This window comes from Perna viridis, chromosome 4 (assembly GCF_037379345.1).
Source record: "Perna viridis isolate PV_CMFRI_1.1 ecotype Kerala chromosome 4, ASM3737934v1, whole genome shotgun sequence".
NCBI lineage: Eukaryota > Metazoa > Mollusca > Bivalvia > Mytilida > Mytilidae > Perna > Perna viridis.
Window position 1 is genome coordinate 24,663,723 of NC_142448.1, and position 25,160 is coordinate 24,688,882.

The 25,160-nt window shown below is 34.4% G+C and overlaps 2 protein-coding genes across 2 annotated transcripts; both read left to right on the forward strand.

The window, feature by feature from the left end:
- Positions 1–3,154: 3,154 nt before the first annotated feature.
- LOC148619430 (aggrecan core protein-like) lies at positions 3,155–10,602 on the forward strand. The gene is made up of 5 exons (XM_088579300.1): positions 3,155–3,368; positions 4,981–5,201; positions 9,213–9,434; positions 9,785–9,872; positions 10,367–10,602. The coding sequence occupies exons 1-5, from the start codon at positions 3,236–3,238 to the stop codon at positions 10,579–10,581; spliced, it is 879 nt and encodes a 292-aa protein (XP_088435426.1). The 5' UTR covers positions 3,155–3,235; the 3' UTR covers positions 10,582–10,602.
- A 10,293-nt stretch (positions 10,603–20,895) lies between these two features.
- Positions 20,896–24,060, forward strand: LOC148619431 (chymotrypsin B-like). The gene is made up of 7 exons (XM_088579301.1): positions 20,896–20,986; positions 21,365–21,435; positions 21,887–22,044; positions 22,466–22,544; positions 22,917–23,091; positions 23,344–23,483; positions 23,858–24,060. Exons 1-7 carry the CDS (start codon positions 20,953–20,955, stop codon positions 24,005–24,007), a joined length of 807 nt encoding a protein of 268 aa, XP_088435427.1. The 5' UTR covers positions 20,896–20,952; the 3' UTR covers positions 24,008–24,060.
- The last annotated feature ends 1,100 nt before the right edge of the window (positions 24,061–25,160 follow it).

Consider the following 25,160-nt stretch of genomic DNA (forward strand, 5'->3'; position numbering starts at 1 on the left):
TGTTTTTCCAAAAAAAAATGGTACACCTAGATACAAATATATAGTTCTTGGTAGAGATTCTTCATACTTTGTAAGAAAAATTCCAAATCATCTTCCAAATATGCAGAGGAAGATGTTTACAAAATGCTGGAAGTTTTAATATATTTGTCCAGTGTGGTGGACGTGTTTTTCAACAAACGGACGGCATTTCAATGGGAACAAATTGTGCTCCTGTACTTGCTGACCTATTCCTTCACTCTTATGAGGCTGACTTTATAGCTGATCTGATCAGAAAGAAATAATTTCGTTTGGCTAGATCTTTCAATCTCACTGGTAAAGGAAAACTGTTGACCAAACTTTACGACAAACGTGATGACTTTTCATTCAGAATTGTCAACTTTACTTTAATCTGTGGCAACATCCCTTCAGCACCTGCGTATGGAGTGTTCATATCACAACTCACGCCGAAGTTTGCCGAAATTACGCAGACCTTTTGTATCGCGCTAGAACTCCAACAAATAGGCTTTTGTAACAGGGTTATGTTGCTACAAGATTGAAATCGTCACTACAGAAGTTTTATGGTCGTCATCATGAACTCGTGGATCGTTATGGTGTATCCATCTGCACCTTGAAAACTGATTTATTCAACGGGTCATAGTTTTCCTTTCCTCGTTCGTCTACCCAGACTTGGCTTTTTATGAGCAACTCGGCGGGTGTTTCTAGAAAAGCAGAGGACGTTTACCCTACCGATGCACCTGGTCTATGCTTCCAGTTTTTTAGTGGAGTCCGAGTTGCTCATTTGCTTTTGTTACTTTGTATGATTTTAGTTACTTTAAGTTCTTTGTTGTGTATGTCTGTTTTCCATGTCTGGTCCTTTTCCCTGGATTGCATTCTATTGATTCCCGTGATTACTCTTTCAGTCTACATTAAAATTGTCATAGATAGCATGTAATTCCTTTCTAGCTTAACATTATTTGAAGTAATTTAGCTACCAAAAGATAGACCAATGTCTCAGATATATATTTTTAAAAAGTGTTTTGTATATTCTGTCTTGCATAGATCTTGTTCTTTATGCACTATCATATTCTTTTGTCTTTGAACACCGAAGCTTCAGGCCTGCATGATTTGAAAATCTATTTCTTTAATGATCGTTCCCAGTATTTCTTGAATTTACTTTGTTTTAAATATTGAACTTCTTTAATATTTGGCTTTGATGCTGTTGAAAATCGTGCACAGCATGTTGAAATTTGCTAATAAATGATTGTTACTTTTGCATTTATGACAAACTCAGGACTAAATATGTCTACATTTCTATCTACTGTCGAGTAAATAACAAAAAGTTCCTTATATAAGGCAGGTATACATGTAACATGTAAGAGGACGAAGACGAATAATGAATATAGAAGTATTTGAAATATATTTTTTTCGCTATCTATGTTTACCTTCTTTTCGCTTTTTCTGGACATTTAGACGTTCCAAGTCACTTCTTGATACATCTTGACACTTCTTGTCGCTAGTAAGTGAGACCGGTCTTACTTAGGTTCTTTGCATTGGCGTATTAGAAACACAAAAAGTGTTAGAATTGTATTAGTTATTAAACCATATAATAAACGCATTTTAGGGAATTATATACGAAACTAACTTGCTCTGTATAAAAAGTTCAACAGGATGTAACATTCTGTCAAACTAAAACAGGCTATCGGGTCAGTGCTCCAAATGCTATGACTTTATTTTGCTTTCAATGCTACTATGAGAACTTCGTCCTCTTTTATTAGAATTTAGTTCCAAATGCAACATTGCTGATTCATTTTTCTTTGCAGCTGTGTTTTCAGTAAACATATATCCGTGGGAAGCAGTATGTGATATTGCATTATTTGAATTTACGCATATATATAGATATATCTTATTATCAACTGATGTTTCTAAAAAATAGAAGTTAATCATCTTAATTCATCTTAATTAATCTTAAATCGGAAAAGATTTAAATATAGTATGCTAAGTGTTGTGTCTTCTTGGAGTCCTTCGGGAACCCCAGAGCTGTATAGTCATGTTTATCCTTAGCCCTGGCCCCTCCTGGTCTGTGCTTTCTGCAGCTGCTAACACGTGTCTGGTGCCTTTTAACGTTTGAATGTCATTCGTAACAGAGTTCATGTCCTTCTTTAATACGTTGACGTTGGCTGACAATTCTCGAATTACACTGAGAAGTTCATTATTTATATTATTCTTTTCATGCACTACCGGATGTTCCATTTCGGCCATAATTATCTCAGCTGTTCCATCTTACGGCCCCACAGGTATAGTTATCTAGCTCTTCAGCTGTTACTGTTACCTCCCGTGTATGAACATAAGATTTATGCAATGAAACCAAGTGGGATCGGCATTCCAAGTTTGAAAGTTCAGTATCAAGCTGATCAGCAGTCCAATTTTCTGGTATAGTATACGGTAAATGCGATGCACATTATGACCCCTGTTGCTTGCCTTCGGAGGCATAGTTCGTGGGTTATAATAAATATACTACGTGATTTACGTAATACATGCTATGAATAGATGCACAAAATAATAGTAAAACGGCTATTGAAGCCCAATAAAGATGAAGTTTCGAAAGCTACAATTCACCAAGTGAAATTCACTGAAATTTGTTTAGGGTCCAACTGCCTCAGACTAAAACATTCCATGACATCATGCATAGGTCATGTGACTTGTGCATGTCTATTAAATATATCTGTGAAGTTAGAGGAACCAAGAAGGGGAGTACAAACGTATATAAACCTACATTAAAAATGTACATGATGAGATTGAAATCAAATCGGCAGAGAATATCCATTGACGGTAACATATATGTAAGTTTTAGTCAAATATAAAACTATTATCAGAGTCTTCATCTTGATTGAGAACCTTGCAATTCATGTTGGACACCAAGCTTACTCTAAATCGTGACCAATATTCAACCAAAATGACCAATATTATACTTTATCTTTATTTTAATGTGTCACTAAATGTTTCATCATGTAATAATAGAGAAATGTTTTGAAATTGTCCAAATTGTCATAATTCAAAAGTAAATTACTTTAATAAGTCAATTTTAGATTAATTTCCAGATAAGTCTAATTTGTAACAGCTTTAACGTCCAATAGAAAATTACCCATAGCCATATAAATAAATACACATATGTTTATGTGCCACATGAACATTTATACAAAATATTGGAGGTTTCGGCTTCAGCATTTTTTCTAAGAAAACATTACTGACAGTTAAGATGGCATACGGCGCTTTGATATTCGGATATTCTGTGTTTCTTTTAACATACTGCCATGGGTATAGTATTCCTAACGAAAGAAAGACCAAAGAACGCAGCGCTAGTGAATATAACAAACTTTACCATGTGCAAAGTAAGTAATAAATACGATTGTATACACATGTACTTTAAATCAACTTGGCTCTTAATAAAATGTCAGTTTCGTGATTTTAGTATTCATTTCAATAATGGCCAGCTTAATACTAGAATTTACGATAAAAGGGATGATTTCTCATTCCATATATTGTACTGTTATAGTAACTATCCAATCTTAAATGGTGACGTCCCTTTGTCAGCGTCATATGGTGTTTACATTTGCTTGTGTTTGTAACATGTTCGGATTTTTTTTTTATACATCATGATTTTTGATATCAGTCAAGATATTCACAAATATTTCAACAGTTTCGAGGAACTCATTCTCTAATATAGATGTACATGTACTTGTATACTATAAATTAGTACGAGTATCTCCCATCCTATACTTTATGGTGATATTTTTCACAAACCATGAAAACTTCAATACTCATCCATGGCCGATTCATTGACTAAACCGTCGAATAGGCTCATTTGTAAAGGGAATATATATGATGTTGCTGTCAAATCGTTAAATATAGCATTTTTGATATTAACATTGATTCGCTCATAGGGTTTTAACATAGAAACTGACAAACTATAACTATAAACAGTTGCCATGACCCATGACATGTGTTATGTCCTTATTGTATGACTTACGATGTACCGTAGAAACATAGTTCTCCGTATGGGAAGAACTGGGATGGATATTGCATACGGTGAGGACATAACTTTAGTAGGTTTAAACTGGTCTAGAGTTGGCATGTTAGTTTACAGCTGGTAGTCCTTTGTTTGTGCATTTGTGTAATTTACATGTTTTAGGAACATAGTTAACATCAGGGAAAAGACCTTGGGTAGTTCACTTGACAACTGTAAAGGTGATTCAAACTTTTTATGAGACACATATTTAAATAGAAAAAGAATATATCATTGTTAATTGTACAGTTAATTACCTCGTGAAGTTTATTAGGTAATTGTTATTGATAATGGAAATTCCATTCTGTACATTTGTAACTCTAATCCATAACGTTCACTAGTATCTATATATGTTTGTTTGTTTGTTTGTTGGGGTTTAACGTCCGAGCAGCAATATTTCAGCTATATTCAGACGATGAACATGAAATGGATGATAAAATGAACATGAAATGAAAAAAGAGGATGGGTCACAAGGATAATAGGGTCGACAAATTTTGATTGCCACTGGAAAAAGGGGGATGGGTAAGGTCGGGCAATTTAGCCTCCTGTGGCGGAGCGCAAAGGTTCCTACTCCTATCGAATACCACAGCAGGGTTCTTTTACGTGCGAGGAACGTGGCATCTTTCCCAACACGGTGCACCACTATGGTTTGCGGTCAGGTTTTCCGTATTATAGCCTGACAACCCCAGCATGTAACACGCCAGGGGTACCCCATTCCACCTCCTGGGGCACACATCCCAGTTGCTCTGTGGGCAGAGCGCCTAACCCCCGGCTAGGTTTCTGAGCACTATTTAGTCGCCTTATACGACAAGCTTAGCGCTGCTGCAGGCCTATTCTTTTAACACCCGGACCTGCACGGGGCAGTATCTATATAATATATATACATACAAACTTACATATATTACAAAAATGTAGAGCTTTATTTCCCATTGCAATAGTGTTGGTAGATAACGACGACAACTGCAAGACATACTCCTTAGACAAGAATACTCTTCTGGAAGCTGTATGGTATGAAGACGCTGTCTATTTCCCATGCTCTTTTACCATTAAGACAGATGAACCATTTTGTGTTGAGATACTGGCTCAGAATATTCCATGTGAATCGAATATTCCGTTACTATGGTTACGAGAGCATTATGGTCAAACTGACAAAATTGAGGTAAACTAACGTTTATACATGTCGAAGTTCTGTTCGATTGGGTAATGTGTATTTATTTTCAACCAAAAGAGTCTCATAGGGATAATCAGCAGCATAAACGTGTACCATATAATTTCGACAAGCGCAGTGCAAGCTTGGTCATATGCAGGTACAAATGAATATCTGAGTAAAATGCATTTTAGTTTAATCGCTTATTGTTTAGTCTTATCCCTAACTAATGGAGTAGATGTCAATCCATACTGTACTGTATATGTCTACATTGTGTAGCTATACATGCATACATGTACCTCATTCGCATGCGACTTGTAAGTATATTCAAGGGCATCAAACAAACTACTACATGTACTAAAAGTCAATGACAAAAAACTCATACAAATCTAGGATCACTCCAAAAGCTGCCTAGTACAAACGATCTGTTCTGAATTGTCACATTAAAAAGCGAAAGAGGCCGGCCACTTCAGTCATTTAAATGATAATATTTAGCATACCGGATGTTAATGCTTTATCGGGACATTGTCAAGCGCTTAGGGTATTATATTCGATATTTCAATTTTACATGTTTGTTGAATTCGTTGACTAACACCACCACTTTATGCAAATTAATGCAGGAACGCAGATTTGTAAAAGTAGTGCCTTCTCACATCCTAGGCAACAGAGCATAAAAGCTAACGCGTGATATATAGGTCTGCGGAGGAGACACATAGAAAATTGTACTTATATTGAGAGATGTATACTACCTGAAACACTCGAAAAAAATATAACATTTAATGAATCATTAGGAATTGGACCCGTGCAGGTCCGGGTGTAAAAAAAAATAGCCTGCACCAGCGCTAAGTTTGTCATGAAAGGCGACTAAATAGTGTTCAGAACCCTAGCCTGGGGCTAGGGCGCTCTGCCCACAGAGCAACTGGGTTGTGAGCGCCAGGTGGTGGAATGGGGTACCCCTGGCGTGTTACATGCTGGGGTTGTCAGGCTATAATACGGAAAACCTGACCGCAAACCATAGTGATGCACCGTGTTGGGAAAGATGCAACGTTCCTCGCACGTTAAAGAACCCTACTGTGGTATTCTCCCGGAGTAGGAACCATAGGACTCCGCCACAGGAGGCAAACCATAGTGGTGCACCGTGTTGGGAAAGATGCCACGTTTTCGCACGTTAAAGGACCCTGCTGTGGTATTCGATAGGAGTAGGAATCTTTGCGCTCCGCCACAGGAGGCTAAATTGCCCGACCCTACCCACCTCTCCCTATTTCCAGTGGCAATCAAAATTTCTCGACCTCATTTTTCATTTCATCATCATTTCATGTTCATTTTATCATCCACTTTATGTTCATCGCCTGAATATAGCTGAAATATTGCTGCTCGGGCGTTAAACCCCAATGAGCAAAGGCCTGGAGCAGCGCTAAGCTTGTCGTATAAGGCGACTAAATAGTGCTCAGAAACATAGCCGGGGGCTAGGCGCTCTGCCCACAGAGCAACTGGGATGTGTGCCCCAGGTGGTGGAATGGGGTACCCCTGGCGTGTTACATGCTGGGGTTGTCAGGCTATAATACGGAAAACCTGACCGCAAACCATAGTGGTGCACCGTGTTGGGAAAGATGCCACGTTCCTCGCACGTTAAAGGACCCTGCTGGGGTATTCGATAGGAGTAGGAATCTTTGCGCTCCGCCACAGGAGGCTAAATTGCCCGACCTTACCCGTCCCCCCTTTTTCCAGTGGCAATCAAAATTTGTCGACCCTATTATCCTTGTGACCTATCCTTTCTTCTTTTCATTTCATGTTCAGTTTATCATCCATTTCATGTTCATCGTCTGAATATAGCTGAAATATTGCTGCTCGGACGTTAAACCCCAACAAACAAACAAACAAACCAAGAAACAAACAAATACACATTAGTAATTGCCTTGGTACGATCAGTCCTTTGGCCGGAAGAATAGGATATTGCACTTTAGTGTAGTTTGTTAATACACAGTCTCCCGTTTCCGCGTCGCCTGTAGTAATTTCAAGTTTGAGATAACCCTCGCACTTGCAACGCATTTTCCACCATCTGAGAACTTTTACTGACGAATAGTTACAATATAAGATTCTTAATTTTTTTATTAGCGCCCTTCGAAACAATCTTATCTTAAATGAATCGAAGGCGCCGAATATTGAATCATTATAATACATGCTTTACCGTTAAATGGTTGGTCGATCAGTATTTCCATATTAATGACAGCTTGATGTTTTACAGGACTAATAAACCAACCATTTTTTCGATTAAACAGATGGTGAATTCAAGATCGACCGGAAGCTAGTTATTTTGACACATAAATTATGATCTTATGTTTGTTTTTATTTTACCAACATAACAGTTAAACCAATCAAATGAAAATTTGACCAATCAATTGTTTAATGCAATTACTGCATGTATCACATTCTATCATTCTACTTTCTGTTCTGATGAATTTTTTTTATCAACCAATCAGATTTCAGCTGACTGTCATAATTTTGGAAGCATTATTCACTTGGAAAAAACCCGCCGATTCTGAATGATAATCTGAAAAGAAAGAAGTATCCTAAATGCAGTGACTGAATGGAGCCATTGATTTGTCTAGATTTAATTCGATATCATTTAAACATGTTTACATGTCTTTTCTAATATTGAACTTTTGATATTTGCATTTTTCTTATTTTATCATACACATTTTGAAAATTATTTCTGGTTTTCAAAATTGTTTTAATGAAATTTTGATAATTTTAATTTTTTTAATTTATTGAAAACCATTTTCATCTTTCTTTTACGGGGCGCTGAATAAGACTTGATCTTTCTTGTAATCAAAATCAATTTTGTGTACACAAAATTGAATTCCGTCAAAACAAAATCATTTTTTGTCGTACAAAACTATGTTCCATAGACTTGTTTTATGATTACTTCATTTCGTAATTGACTTATGTGGCACAAAATAGACTTTTGTCTCACAGAATTGAGTTTTGTGACACAAAATTGAAAATTTGTAGTATGTTTTGTAAATCTAAACTCATTTTTGTTGAACAAAATTCAATTTTGTCTCTACCAAATATAATTTTGAGTACAAAACCACAAGAATCCCATTCGGCGTCCCGTATCCTTAACCTGCTTGGAAAAATTTACCATCAATATCAAAATATAAACGACACGTCTCCTGAAAACCTCCGTTTGTCAAAGTTACTCTTTCACTTCCATCAGACTGTATCTTTACTGAGCAGCATAGATGCTGTCTGCTAAAAACCTCCGTCTGTCAAAGATAATCTTTCGCTTTCATCAGACTGTAAATTCACCGAGCAGCACAGATGTTGTCTTATCAAGCTTCAAGCAGCATCAGAAGTTCGTTAAGTAAAATCTCTTTAAAGCTGCTGCAGATGGCCTGGTTATTGGATATTTGTCAAACTCATCAACTCAGAGCACCTAAGTTTGCCCTGGTTTATTGTATGGTTTGTGTTGTTCGTCTTTTTCTGTGTACATGTTTAAAATTAGTTTCTTTTTGCTAATGTTCAATTTGCTCCCTTTGCAATTTAAACGTCGTTCAACAATCAGATAACATTGTATATAAAATGTAAAATCCTCTACTTTTCCTAACTCTGTATTATTCTTGCATTTTTTTCAGGCTCCAAGCAGCAGTAGACGTTCGTTTCATTCCTTAGTGTAACCATTGTAGACCGAACTTTCGAAATTCTTGGAAATTATACAAAACAATGGTTGTTTGACAATCGAATAACATTGCGTGAAATAATTCACTTTTTCCCGACATTGCAATTGCAAGATTCTTACATTTTCTGAGAGGGCTGCAGCTTCTAGAGTGACTTTCGAAGGTCCAACGCTGTATATTCGGAGCTGGGCATTTCTACAGCGTTTATATTAATAATGAGTTTTGAACGTCAGACATTGCTCGGATCCTTTTGGCGTTTCCGACGTCATTTTGTCAATTGATTTGCATAACTTGAGTGTACCATTGGTATTTCTTCTTATTTGTGAATCGTATTGTTTTTTAGGATGTGCCATGCAAACCAACAGTTAAAACCGGCGAATGCTACCCAAAAGGAACTATTGCTATAGCTACATTTCAATCTAAAAACCCAAGGACAGATAACTCAATTTTTAGAGCTAGATTTTACACTAGTACAATGCAGATTCCTGTTGAAAACGCATGGGTAGTTTTTAATGACAGAAGTTACTTTTTCGGAAAGCAACGTAGAACTTGGTACGCTGCAAGGGTACGTATCAGCTATTTATATTAACCTCATTGCATTGTTGTGTACTATATGACAATAAATAGCCTAAATTCGCCTGAAAGTTATTATGGAGACGTTAAAAATGCTGAAAATAGAATGCTTGATCGCGATCTGTATCTAGATATTGGATTAAAATTCATTGCGATTTCAATTACATGTAGCTAGGTTTCTTAAAGTTGATTATTTCTTTATTAATTTCTTTATGTTTGGTTTATTTATTTGTTTTCCCTGACTAACTTAATAAAGCAAATTTAAATAATTCATACTGCAGTACACATGTTAAATAAATTAAAAGTTATTTTCATTTAACTATGATTTTACTTTTTTGATAGGATTTTTGTGAGTCTGAAAACAGCATGCTTGTCAAGGTTGATTCCGAAGAAGAAGCGGATTGGCTTTCCCAGCACCAAAGCAAGACAAGTAATACGAGCATTTACATTTTGTATCACAGTACATTTTTGCATACACCCTTTTAACATCTGTTGCAATAACATTCATGTCATTTAAAGCGATACTTGTTTAATTACCTAGTCCATTGCAAACTTGACCAATTACCATTCCAAAACATTCGATTTATCAGAAAAGATAACATTTACAATGTGAATAAAACAAAGCCACGAACAAGTAACTGAAAAATATTTATTTATATTATAAATGCAGGATGCTTACCCTTCTGGCGCAAGCATCACAAAAAGGAATTGTTTATCAATGATACATGTACATATATTTATTGTTTTGATATCGATGCATTTGTTCAGAGTTCCTTCGTTCTTTTTTTTAAATTTCACACTAAAACAACTAGTAAGCAATTGTTACATGTATATTTACACATTTAAAAGCTGTCATGTATATTTCTTTTATTTTAATTTGTAATTATAATAAAACATCATGAAACCATTTAACTTTACTTGTAGATGATTTTTGGATTGGTGGTATCCGTAGTTACTACGGTGACTTTGTCTGGTACAAAAACCTGGAAGATATGGCATATACTCACTGGAACGCAAATGAACCAAATTCCAATAATATGGATACATGCGTGTTGATGAGCGCCGCTCATGACGGGAATTGGGTCGACACGTATTGCACAATTGTTGAGGGATTTATTTGTGAAAAGCATATTTCCTAAAAAAAATCATTAAATGTCTTATTAAGTTGTATCATTTTATGCCCTTTATTTGGCTTTATTCTTCTTTATTCCTTTGAGGAAAATAAATTACTTCACACTTACAACATTGACATGTTCCTTCATGAGAATAAGAATGAGCATGTATTACAAATATGTAGAAAATGTCCTAAGAAATGTAAAAAGCATTAAATTCCAATACATCATGAGTTAGAAACTTATGTACTGGCTTTTACCTGTCGTTGGGTCCATAATGTTCGTTATTTAAAAAAACACGTAGGATTTGTTCCTCGTATGATGCCGTTCATTAAAGTCCCTGTCACACTCTACTTTCATATTGGAGTCACAGTGTTTATTGAGTGATATATAATTTAGAGAGCTAGCAGCATTGAGTAATTGGGCAGGTATCACTGAAAACTGAAAGGTGGACACTGAATCGGAGTAATACATGCAGGTATTCTCTGTATTGTTTACCCATAAATTTATTTTCTGATATTTTCTTTTTCTTCTATTTAACAATGTGACAACTATATAAGAGTATCGGGACACCTGTTAACTACATATTAAAATCAGTTGCAATGACATGTCTAGGTCCAAGCTCTTGGCGTGTTCACTTTCACTCATGCGATAGTATTTTCCCTTTTTTTCATTTTGAGGCACTATATCACTGATAAATGCAGTGGGCATATCCCTAGTTTTTGAACATTGTGGAATCATACTCCCTTTATTACATTGTACACTTATAATCACAATCTTATAATTCGGAAAAACCAAGCCACGTGTATATTCAGATATAGGAGTACCAGGCATATATGTCCTTTAGAAAAAATAGGAATTTCTAAGTTATACTTCGAATGCAAGTCTAGCTCTGCTCATCAAATTGAATTCACACGCGTTTAATAAAATTATGCAAAATAACCAAGTAACCAAGCCCGTAAAAACTTAGTACACCTAGACAACTATTAAATCTACAATTTATTTCAAACAGTGATATTGGAATTTTCAATCCAAGTGTCTTGTCTGGCTTCGTGTTATTCGAGTACTGGAATTTGAGCACAGATTGTTCACAACAAAATATCTGTCAGTTCGGCCCAGAAAGATCGGCACGTTATCTATATTTGATGCTAATATTAAAATAAAATTACGTATAAGATTAAATAACAATTAGTTGTGTTTCAGAAAGAGTCAAACGATGTTTGTATGTCGACTGTCATTCAAAACGTCATCTTTGTCAATACATATGAAAGTCGAACGCACCCAACGGTGATGCAGTTGGGATAAGAACCAGATCTAGTGGCAACTTTATAGTTTTTTTTCCTTTGTACATGTCTGCTGTCTCGATCAAGGTAAAGCGAAAAGTCTTACATGGAATCACATTTTAAACAAAGCCATGAACTTTGTAATTAAGTGTATGATTATTATTTTTAAAGGGAAGCAAATTAATTCTTGTCGGTGTGCTTCTTTGATTTCCTTTAAAAATTATAATAGCAATAATAAACACCGCTCTTCGGCAATACAAGATCAAGAAATCACATCCGAATTATCATCATATCTTGTTTTTGACAGAACAATTTCGAACAATTCATGTTTCAAACCTTCTTCGTACATTTATGTGTGTGTTATTGCTGACTTGGTAATACTGTATAATGATATATGTATTGAAAGGTTTTACACGCGATCATTTTGTCAATGCCAGCTACTGACCCAGACTTTTGACGACAAAAGAGTCATTTGGTGGCGTTATTTTTCCTCCATTTTCAGAGCTCGCTCTAAGTGTGATTGGACAATAGAGACTGTAAGAAATCATTTACTTAACTACAATGTCGGTATAATTTCTACAAGCAAGTTGCGAAATTTATTGTCCGAGCTTGATCTCACATCTGCATGTAATAGGTTGTTGATCAGCTAAAATATTTTTGATATTTCTACTTATCATTTCTTCATTGCAATTACGTCGAAGACATTTTTATTAACAATCCGTTTTTATCATAGTGTTCCAATACATGTGAATACAATTGTTTATATGGTAGCTTTAAAGTCCCCGGTTGTTTGATTCATATAAATGTTAACAAAGGTACATGTATCTACTTACATGTACTTACTGTATTATTCAATGGTCACCTCTTTTCAACACACAGAAAAAGGTTGTACATAAATGAACTATAATTAATGGTTAATAGAACCGCTTACTTACTGAGGAACAAACAAATCATGAGACCGGCATTGTTAACTCTTCTTAAGATATATCATGAAATTGAAATTATACTCAGTGCACCAGTAAATTAATTGTTCTTAAGGCGTTTACTTTTCGAGTTATAAAATCCGCTTTATTAAATTAAGACAAGATTTGTGAACAAAAGTTGTGTTACATTTTTTTAACGTCAAAATGGGGAATCTTAATACAAACATTGCATTGAACAACAGAAAAGCATTTTCAAAAAATGTAAACATGTATTTCGTTTAATATGTTTGAAACAGAAGATACATATAGAAAAGAATCGTTTATATATTTCAAAAGTGTGTAAAAGTCACTATATAGTTTTGGAGTTCCACCAAATCACAATTAAATACTGCCTTTTTAATTTACCACGATAAATGAGAAAGAGAAACAGCAACACTATGTTGTAATCGAAAACTCAAACGAAGAGTGTTCAGAAGAGGACATATCTAATAATTTGCTTTACCTTTTCAAGCGTCTGTTTCATTTGAACGTGGAGAAAACTGACCTTGTCATTAAAAGAAATAAAACTAGAGAGGCTGTAATACAAGTGGCAAAAGATGAAAACTTGGAATCCTACGTTAAAAAGTTGACGTCGCCGGAGGAGCGGTCAAAGTTGCAATTTAAGTTTCTTTCTATTATAAATCCTGATGTGGATATTAAAGCTCGGATTGTAAATGATTATAGTTTATCCGAAACTTTGATTAAGAAGAATGAAAGGTCATTTACGGAAAAAGAAAATCACTGTGTTGTAACGGCGAAAACATATACAATCGATACCGACAACTCAATCAAAGAAAATGTAAAAGAAAAAAAATCAGACGAGAAAGTTGTTGATCCAAAACAAATTAAAATTGTAGACAAAAGTAAGGAAAAGCAGAACTCGCATCGGAAAGTAAACAAAGCATTAAGTACTTGAGTAATGTATGGGGAGTCAGATCATTTAAGACAACATCTTTTCGCAATCAGGGTCCTAATGAGCAGATACGAAAAGAACAGTGCTACATGGGAGGAGAAACGTTAGGAAAACAATGTCTTGAAAGATCGTTTGTTGACGGGGAAGGTGGCATTGCTGAATTGTTGGTTAACATTGTCCCTAAATATGTTTGTGGGTTTTTGAACGGTAACCATAGTGGAACACTCTATATTGGTGTGACAGATGACGGAAAGTGATAATTCTCATGCGTAGTTTTTTCCCCAAGTAGAGTCATATATATGCACTGAAATGATGTAATGAATCTTTTCACTAAACGTATACTATGTATTTAAGAATTATATTATTACCCCAAATGATTGATTTTAACTTCTTCAATGTTGACAGATCAAGTACATGTACTCTACGGGTACTCTAAGGATAATAACAAAATTATAAATTCTAGGCAATAGTAATAAGGAATAGTAAAAAAAAATCCATATTATTTAAATATGGCGATATCTAGGAAAAGTCGGATAAAACCGTAATGGTCATGACTTACAACAGGCATTTCCTATGGAAATGGTGGGGGAAACCAGATTTAATAGCGCTCATCCCCCGCTTCCTTTAAGATTAATTGTTTTCCTAATATTGCACTATAAAAAGGCTGCATTAAATTTCTACCCGGCATAGTTGTTAAAATTAGTAATCAAAACAGTACATGGCACAGGCTATGGTAGTTACTCCACTAACTTGATGTTCTATGTAATGTAAGACAAGATTTGTAATGGTACATTTATCTTACTATTTTTAAAATAAGACCACCTTTGTCATATACACACAACCTGAAAGATGATATATGTGTATAATATATTCTGTTTCTGTAGCTAGGCTGCGTCTCCGGCCTTAGATGTGATAGATCTAAGGATATAATCCAGCAGACGATCAGCGAGGCCATTGCAGTGATCAAACCGCCCAAAACATCACGTGAATACAACGTTACATTAGTGCCTGTACTTGACAAGTTTGGGGCCTCAAGGAAACAGGAATAGGTACAATTAACATTACATTTCAAGTGGCATTTTTATTGATTCTCGATCAAAATGTTCCTAAAATTACACAAACACGTGACACTGTATAGTTCCGTAAGCATGGATACATTTTCAAAACATGCTTCAAATATTACTTAAAACATACTATCGCTAATATAAAAAGCAACGTAGATTTTCGAGAATTGCACATTTGTGTAAAATCCACACGAATATTACAGCAATACAAATAAAATGAGTCGTTGTGTTATGTTTCGCACGATTTTTACATATTCTTCTATTGATGGATGTTTTATCTGAAATTTTGACAAAATGTACGTCTATGATTGTTTGAGCCAACCAACTATTGCATATACATGTATAGATAATATTCTGAAAATATACATTAAAGTACATGTATGCACCATCATTGGTGATATGTATCAACAATATTACCCGTCTTGAAAGATCTAGCAGAGTTTACATTCATTTGATTGCAGAAACCTACAAAGTAATTGAGGTTTCGGTGGAGAGAACAAGCAACCGCTACCAGCTGTATGAGGTAAATGGGGAGGTGTTTAATCGGAAAGACGGCACTCACTACTGCATGAAACCAACTGAAATCCAAGAGTAGTACCACATCAAGCAGGTTCGTCATGACATATTCATATGATTATTGTACTTTATTTTTTATGTTAAAAAGAAAGGAAAATAGGAAGTGTAAATATCCGAGTAAAGATGTGCTTAGTATTTCTTTTGTTAAGTACGCCATTTACATTTACGAATGGATATAATAAGCGTTTTGTAATAGAAAAAAAAAACAAGATTAGGAACACTTAAATGTACATGTCAAAACATATCATAGCTTTTTGATTGAGTTATAGTATTTTTGAATACCGTCTAGATTGTATTAAAGACGTACTGTAATGACGAAAGAAAAACAGGATGAACTTGATAAAATCAAAGAAGAGAAGACAAAGAAATAAGTGAGCTAAAAAGCCAGATTGAGGGAATGAAATCTGAAAAAACACAAGTGAAGTCGAAAACGTGCAGGATTATGTTAACTTGCCCTAAATATTAATATTGTATGAATGTTTTTCGTGTCTATTTTATTATATAACATTATACCCGCACTTTTACTTTCTTTAGTGAAATCAAGGAAACCAGGGTTCTAGCGAAACCAAACGAAAGTAATCCAGGGACAAAAACCAAACATGGAAAACAGACATGCACAACAAAGAACATTAAGTAACTAAAATAATTCGTACAAGTAACAAAAGCAAATGAGCAACTCGGACTCCAATAAAAACTGGAAGCATGTACCAGGTACATCGGTAGGGTAAGCGTCCTCTGCTTTTCTAGAAACACCCGCCGAGTTGCTCATAAAAAGTCAAGCCAGGGTAGAAAGAGGAAAGGAAAACTATGACACGATGAACAAATCAGTTTTCATGGAGCAGATAGATACACCATAACGATGCACGAGTTTCTGATGGCAACCATTCGACTTCTGTAATGATGACTTCAATCTTGTATCAATATAACCCTGTTCCAGAAGCCTAACTGTAGGAGTCCTAGCGCGATACAAGCAGCATGCATAGTTACGGCAAGCTCTGGCATAACGTATGAGTTGTGATATAAAAGCTCCATACGCAGATGCTGAAGAGATGTTGCCACAGATGAAAGAAAAGTTGATAATTCTGAATGAAAAGTAATCACGTATGTCGTAAAGTTTTGTCCATAGTTTTCCTTTACCATCGATCTTTAAGTGTAGGTCAAGATATGAGGGTAAAATCACAGCGTCTGTAGTATTATTTATCTCAAGTTCGTTTTGGTAGATGCAATGTTTCAAATCCCAAAAACTAGGATTGTTTAAAGATAATATAATCTATATAGCGGAAACTGAGATTAAAGGATCTAGCTAAACGAGGTTCTTTCTTTTGGATCAAATCAGCTATATAAAGTTAGCCTCATAAGAGTGTAGGAATAGATCAGCAAATAGAGGAGCACAATTTGTTCCCATTGGAATACCGACCGTTTGTTGAAAAACGCGTCAATCACACTGGACAAATATGTTGTCGATCGAAAATTACAGCATTTTGAAAACATCTTCTGTAAATTTGGAAGATGATTTGGAATTATTTTTTACAAAATATACGGAATCTCTAACAAGAATTATATGATTATATCTAGGTGTACCATCTTTTTTTTTTTAGAAACAACGATGTATTATATTTTTGAGTCGGGATAAGTTAACATATGGTTATTCGTTATTTTAGTAATTTTAACTTCGTTTTATTTATGTCATTCTATTTACAAATATCTTCCCAAAGTGATTGATGTATGTGTACTAATTATTTTAATGACGATTCAAAATTCTCCCCATTTGTGTAGAAATAGAAAGAAATTAAGAAAATTTACAAGTATAGAGATATAGTTTACCAGATTGAATTTCGTTCATAGAAATAATATAAAAGGTATATTTATTCAGATTAATATAAATATTAATATAATCCAAGTACATACTAGACATGGAAAATAGACACGAAATGTGAACAAACACAACCCCGTCGCCACATCTATAAAAGCTGAGACGATAAGCATGGACGTTACTTTTATGTACGGGCTCCCCAAACTTCACAAATCACTTGAAACATTAAAATATAGATTCATTTCCTATTCAAGTCATTGCTCTACAGTTAGACTTTCTATTTTACTTACTTGAGTGTGCAATATCCTAAAAAATCTTATCATAAACACTGTACTAAAATTTATGAAAATAGTGGAATTAATTAATTTCGGAGTGTTAAAAACTCGCTTGAAGTGATTGATAAATTACATGCCCACGTGGGAACTTTCGAATCTGTTCAGTTTTGAAATTTTCAACTTTACACACTACACTGCCACATAATATCATTAAACAAAAAATCACATATCTTATCAAATGGTAATTTAATGAATCTGGATGTGCATATATTTGTTATCTTTTGGATCATTTTAGTGCCGAAAAACATAAATACTACGTGAATTGGACATCTTTTGATATGCTTACAACACTCAAATTTCTTTAAGACAATATTTTCGTACAATTGGCGTACCATGTATTGTCAAAGTATTGGAATTGCCATGGCTACGAATTGTGCGCCACTTATTGCGGATATTTTTCTGTACTGTAACGAATTACAATTTATGGCTAGGATAAGTAAAGACGTTTCCAACATTTGGTAGAAAAAATTAATATCACCTTTAGATATTTGGACGATATTACTTCGAGAAATTACTAAATCAGTGTATTAGATATCAGAAGCTTGTAAAAACATTTACAATTTTGTTTAACCGATACAAGGAACGCATTCCCAAATACAGATGTACTTGTAAAGGATGTTTGTTGGGGTTTAACGTCCGAGCAGCAATATTTCAGCTATATTCAGACAATGAACATGAAATGGATGATAAAATGAACATGAAATGAAAAAAAAGGATGGGTCACAAGGATAATAGGGTCGACAAATTTTGATTGCCACTGGAAAAAGGGGGGATGGGTAAGGTCGGGCTATTTAGCCTCCTGTAGCGGAGCGCAAAGGTTCCTACTCCCATCGAATACCACAGCAGGGTTCTTTAACGTGCGAAGAACGTGTCATCTTTCCTAACACGGTGCACCAATACGGTCTGCAGTCAGGTTTTCCGTATTATAGCCTGACACCCCCAGCATGTAACATGCCAGGGGTATCCCATTCAACCACCTGGGGCACACATCCCAGTTGCTCTGTGGGCAGAGCGCCTAGCCCCCGGCTAGATTTCTGAGCACTATTTAGTCGCCTTATTCGACAAGCTTAGCCCTGCAGCAGGCCTATTCTTTCAACACCCGGACCTTCACATGGCACATAATACGTGCGGGTATCTCCTACCCTTTTACGGTAATAGTCTACACAAAACACGGAAAGCTCGTACTCATACCATAAGTTAACTAAACCGTTAAATAGGCTCATTCGTAAGGGATATAGTTATGATATTGTTGTCAAATAGTTAAGAATAGCATAGTTTGGTTATTAGCATTGATTCGCTCATATGGTCTTTTGGCATGACATGTATTGTGTTCTTATTGGATGACATATGAGGTACCATGGTTTTCAACCCCGCATGGGAAGAATTAGGATTGATTTTACATACGATGGGGATATAACTTTGTGTAGGTTTAAACAGGTCTGGAGCTGGCATGTCATAAAAATGCTAGTAGTCCCTAATTTGTCTAATTTATGTACAATTCCTTTATTTCCGTTGAAACAAAGAACTCAGACCTTTCCGAACTGATTTTTAGATGTGTTTAATGGTGTAATACTTTTTTTCACAGTGGCCAGACTTTAATGGGGGAGGTTTGTATCATAACTTCCCGCGTTTTTTGCGCCTGCCCAAAGTCAGGAATTTCTGTCCTCTGTACATCATCTTTCGCTTTCACATTTTGTTTTCATTGCGTGTATAGGGGAAACTCATTCGTTGTACCTATCTATAATAATGTTAAGGGGCCAGCTGCAGCCTGCCTTGTAGTATGAGGGTTTCCCCATTGTTCATTGAACATTTTCATCCGGGTGGTGGTGTTGTCTCTTTGACATATACATCATACCTTTCCTTTCTCTTTATACTCGAAAAAAGTACATGAAATAACCTAATAACGTAATACTACGTTTAAAGCATGGAAGGTACATGAGCAACTCGGACTCCACTAAAACCTCGGAGCATGGACTATGTGCACCGGTAGATGCACATGTGTTATGTGTTTCTAGAAACATCCGCCCAGTTGCTCTAGAATGTCAAGTCAGTAATAGATGAAAGTAGAAAGGAAAGGTATGGCCCGTAGAACAAAGGAAAACTATGACAAGTTGAACAAATCGGTTTAATTTAAGAAGTCAATAGAATTAGTCTAAAAGGAAAGTCCGCTATTTAAAAATGATTTTCACACAGCTTAAGATATCTGATGCACCTGTTTTAACTTTACTCGTTTGTTTTTCAACACTGTTCGCGAGCTTTTAAATTTTTGCGATAGTAGTAATATTTTTAATGATATTCTAAATATATCTGTGTATTGAGGACTGTGTTTTTCTGAAGCTATATAGTCGTCTGAGTATTGAATAAAAGTTAATGATATAAAACCGACAGGGGCAGAATAATGATCATGATTTTGACAGTTAAATTCTATTCGAAGACTGCTTAAATAAGGTTTTTGTTTTTTTTCTTTATTAATTATATGGAGAAAATAATTTCAACATACGTTAAAATATATAGCTGTACTTTTCGAAATTGTATATGCATGGATATATGAAGTACCTCGGAACCACAATACACTGTACATACTTATATTTCTATATGCACTTGTAAATGTGTACATTTGTATACAATCAAGTCTAACTAAAAAAAACAAAAAAACAAAAACGCAAATATGTTTTTTTTAGTTACAATGATTTGATTTCTTGAATTAATTTTCCTTTTACTTCAACAGGTATTCTCGATAAGGTCATTTTGAATAAATTGTTGAAGGGGGGTTAATTTGGAAACACGCACAAAGACAAAAGTAATCACATAACACTAATGTCTGTATAGTACAAGTACATTAACATTTGTGCGCTTGTCACTCCATATAGGTGTTGAATTATTTATTTTCAAATGGTATATCAACAATGAAAATTATAATTAAGACACACTATTTAATAAATGTAGTGTCAATACCTTCAGTGTTTTTGCACACAGCATGGCTTTATTTTACTTTTAAAGATTTGTAAATATATAATGGTTACATTGTAAGACAAAACGTATCCATCGTTAACCGTTCAAATATAAGTTATTCAGTTCTAAAATAGAAATATGTTAGTTCGTGTACTAGTATAGAGACACCATACTTGTATTTGTTCGCAGGACAATGCCATCTATATTTAGCTGATGAACGGACAATTTGATAACGGTATCAAAGTTTTTATGTTTTATTACTGTCAAACATGTGTTATTTTTCCGACTTTTGTGACTTTTGAGTTTATTGCATTTCTTCAAGTGTACTTGGTTTTTCTTAAGATAACATGAATATTGATCAATCAGCTAAATATTGCACGATTTTGACCTTGGCCATTCGTGATGTTTGCTAGCTTGTTATAACGTTAAATAAACAAGATGTGTATATATAGTCGATCAGTCCAAGCATTGGGCACATCCAGAATAACAAAAAAGCAAAGATGTTCCTGTATGTTCTGTTAGCAGTGGCTACTGGTAAGATATATAAGACTTTAAAAACTATAAAGGTTTTTATACATTGTTTCATTGACTGTTTCTGTGTGCGAATCTTTACTCATGCAAATTTTGACATAATGAATAACTAGGATGGGACTTCAAATTTAAGATGAATTTTCGAAATTAATAAAAATTTGAATGGTGTTATATAGATACATTTCATGTTCCGTTTTAGACAAAAACTCTTAGTGATGATGCAATTGGATGTAGTCATGGCAATAATGTTCGTGATCATTGCTATCACGAATTACTCATTTACTCGTGATATCAGCTAGATATACGTTCAACAGGATCGCTTTTTTTTTTTACATTTTTACACAGTTCATAATTATGTAAACAAGTATCACTTTTATGTAGCCCAAGCTGTTGAAATTTGGCAACCAGGAAAGGATTTGATAAACGCCGACGCAAGAGGAATTAAATGGCCTGTGAGTAAAAATTTTACATGTAATAACCATACAATTATATCCAACGAATTAAATGTAACTGAACATAATAATAATAAGTAAATGATGTACATTTAAATTGTAAAAAAAAGTACTAAATACAAAATTAATACAAATAAAACGTAATCAAAAGAAGAAAGGGAGGCACAAACTTTGGACTACACCCATTGTCAGGGGCAACTAGCACTGAACGAGATGATGTATATTATTTCTGATAGTAGTAAGTATCTACGTCAATCTACCTTTTTTTATGATTTTGTTTCTATATGGTAGGCCCAATATTGTTAGCAAATGATCTTTTGGATATGATAATACATGTCGGTAGATTGGAGGCATTTTGTATAGAAATTAGTTATTGGCCCCGAGATCTTGTGTCAATTCTCTGAATTATGTTAGGAGAGAAGAGTAAAATACACACAATTATTTATTTTAGGTTGACGATGGAGCAGGAAGAATTGTTGGTGGCGAAGATGCTGTGATCTCGGACAACGTATGGCAGGTTTCCCTGAGATCTTCCAGTGGAAGTCACATCTGTGGTGGAGCCATCGTAAACGAGAACTGGATTGTCACCGCAGCTCACTGTACACAAGGGTTTGTTTGTACAATTGGCATTCATTAGGTGTAAAAATATGATTTTTTTAAACCTTATTCATTATGAATCATAAGCCAACATATATGCCTGTTAGTAAATAAAAAGCAGTATTAGGTTGGAGTACATCATTCTTTCTAGGTGCAGTCTGGTTTATAGATTTTGTTAACTTGAATATGCTGTTGCCAAACTTAAAAATATAAAACTGTTTTGTAAGTCAATACGGTTGGTGTGCTTATAATCTAACATTCAACATCAAAACAAAATAAGCGTACAAATTAATTACACTTTCATATTTAACTGCGTTTTAATATATAGTAGTAAAACAATAGTACAAAACGGAACAATGTTGAGCATGTTTAATAAGGAACAAAAAACCCATAAATAATATTAAATTCAATATGTTATGTTTTTGTCTTGCAGAAGTGGCTACAGCATCAGAGCAGGGTCAACATCCAGATTAAGTGGTGGTCAAATAAGGAGCGTGAGCGAAGTTTTCAACGTAGGTTTTTATTGGACTGATAAAAGTTTCTTTAAAAGTGATACAGTAAAGCCAATGCACTGCTTAAACTTAATTTTCGTAAATACAGTATAAGAATAAATAAGGAGAGAATATGAATAATTTTACATCGCATGTCTATTTACCATGACAATATTCCTCATCGTAAATGTTGAAGCAAATTTATCGTATATGTATGTGTTAGTAACTTACGGTTGAACACAGTGTATAAATGTCGATCCGATTGATCAGTTTTACCAAACAAAAATATGACCATTTTTTAAATGCACCTTCCATAAACAGTAGGAATGAAACGGACCGTATTTTTATTGACAAACGTTGTTGACCTACTGAATTAAATTGTTTTGACCACAGCATCCACAGTACAATCAGGGTCAAGGAACCTTTCCAAACGATATCTCCCTCCTGAAATTGAGTTCCCCTCTCTCTCTGAATGGTGACGTCGGAAGCATTGATCTGGCTGATGGAACAACCAATTTCCAAGGAGTAATGTGCAGAATAACTGGATGGGGACGTACCTGTGGCTCATGTAATTTATATGATAAGATTATAGTATAATGCAGTCACAGAAAAATGAAAGAAAACTAGTTGATATGTACATTGTCTATATACATTTTCTATATTTATTATTGCCTATGAAATCGAGAGTGTGTGTTGTTTGAACTCTTCTTGCACACTATCCATATTTTACATGCACATCTTCTGAAAGTATAATAATATAAATACAAATTTAATTGATTTGCATGTTTATTTTGAACTCTTAATCTTACTACGTTTTTAGGTGGATTACCAACAAATTTGAAAGGACTTGATATTATGGCCATAGGAAACTCTGAGTGTAAAAACAGGTGGAGTTCAGCACAAATCATAGATGGACATATTTGTGTGTTTAATGAGAATGCCCCAGATGGTGCCTGTAATGTAAGTTTCTACTTAAGGATACAGTTTGTAGTCGTCAACATCTTAAATTTATTCATGTAAATGATCCACTGAGTACTGGAACTTTTTAGATATATTTACCGTAATAGAACGTACAAAATAAACGACATAATTGCCATTAAACTACTTTTAATAGTATCTAAGGAGAAACAATGGTTAACATATACATATATGATATTTTATATCATACAATCTTTGAAATATATCATTTGAAATACACACAAATGTTAATTTGGTAAGTCAGGTTGCATTTTTATCATTTTTTGTTTAAAATCAATGAGACATTTCTTTCAGTAGAAAAATTGAAAAAAAGTCAAAGAGTTTTTTAAAATTAATTTTAACTACTGTGTTTTAAGGGCGATAGTGGCGGACCTTTAGTATGTAACGGTCAGTTGGCTGGTGTAACTTCATGGGGAGCCAATGGATGCCCTGGAACAACCCCTAGTGTCTACACACGGATATCAGTTTACAAATCCTGGGTTGAAAGCATCATGGGTCCTTCTTAATGACATTGATTTAGATTTAAATTTAATGAAATAAATTTGAATCTCTGTGATAATATTTTTTTTTATTGAATTGTATGTTCGTAACGTAACACAAAAATACGATTTTTTGTGCAAAATAAACAGCATCAAAATAAGCCAACAAACTCGATATTTGTCGTAATTGTCAACACATGTATATAAACGTTAAAATGATGAATTCCTATTGTAAAGGAGTGGCAGATGATAAAAAATATATATCTTTTTTGCTTACACTACAAACAAATAAATACTCCACCCATGAATAAATATTTACTGAACAAATGACTGTAAAGAAAAATTAATAAGCGGCTTTGACTCTAATAATAGGAAGTTTCTCTTAATTTTATGACAGAAAAGAAGTGTACACATAATTTTATGACAGAAAAGAAGTGTACACATATTTATTCCTGCATTTGTCATACATGCAAAAGTACTCATTATCTAAACATTGCAAATATCGATAAGCTTTACGCGTGTTTTCAGGAGTAACATCTTATCAACAGCATCAAACCTAAATACTTAAGAATTTCAAGATCCAAAAACAAGAGAGAAAAAACAAAAAACAAAGCGAAACAAAACAAAACAAAACAATATACAGGAATTACTCAAAACAATATTTGCAAATTATGCAGGACTGAAGCTTTGGTGTTTAAGTTTTAATACAACATAATAGTGCATTACAGAAATAACATAAACTAATAAAAAGGCTCAATATTCTGTCGTGCATTTGTAACTGTCAATAAAAAGTTAAAATGATGCACTTCTATTATTAGGAACACCAGTTTATAATAAGATATAAGTTTTAATTAAATTTATAAAATACAATGTCACATACTGCTGCTTCCCATGAATGAATATTTAGTAAACACATAACAGTAAATAGAAATTTGACCTTGGAACTAAATTCTAATAAAAAAGGACGAAGTTCTCATAATAGCATTGAATGCAAAATATAGTGTTAGCATTGGAAGCACTGACTCGACATCCTGTCTTCAATTTGACAAGAAGCTAAATCCCGTTGAACATTTCATACAGAACAAGTTAGTTTCGTATTTTATTCACTAAAATACATTTATTATGTGCCTTAATAACTAATACAATTCTAAAACGTTTTTTCCTGATACGTCAACGCAAA

Excerpts from the sequence above, each read along its gene's own strand:
- LOC148619431 (XM_088579301.1), top strand. The coding sequence starts at position 20,953 with ATGTTCCTGTATGTTCTGTTAGCAGTGGCTACTG. Across the intron at positions 20,987-21,364 it reads TCTGTTAGCAGTGGCTACTG|CCCAAGCTGTTGAAATTTGG; the intron begins GTAAGATATATA and ends ACTTTTATGTAG. Across the intron at positions 22,045-22,465 it reads GCAGCTCACTGTACACAAGG|AAGTGGCTACAGCATCAGAG; the intron begins GTTTGTTTGTAC and ends TTTGTCTTGCAG.
- LOC148619430 (XM_088579300.1), top strand. The coding sequence starts at position 3,236 with ATGGCATACGGCGCTTTGATATTCGGATATTCTGTGTTTCTTTTAACA. Across the intron at positions 3,369-4,980 it reads CAAACTTTACCATGTGCAAA|TGTTGGTAGATAACGACGAC; the intron begins GTAAGTAATAAA and ends CCATTGCAATAG. Across the intron at positions 9,435-9,784 it reads GAACTTGGTACGCTGCAAGG|GATTTTTGTGAGTCTGAAAA; the intron begins GTACGTATCAGC and ends CTTTTTTGATAG.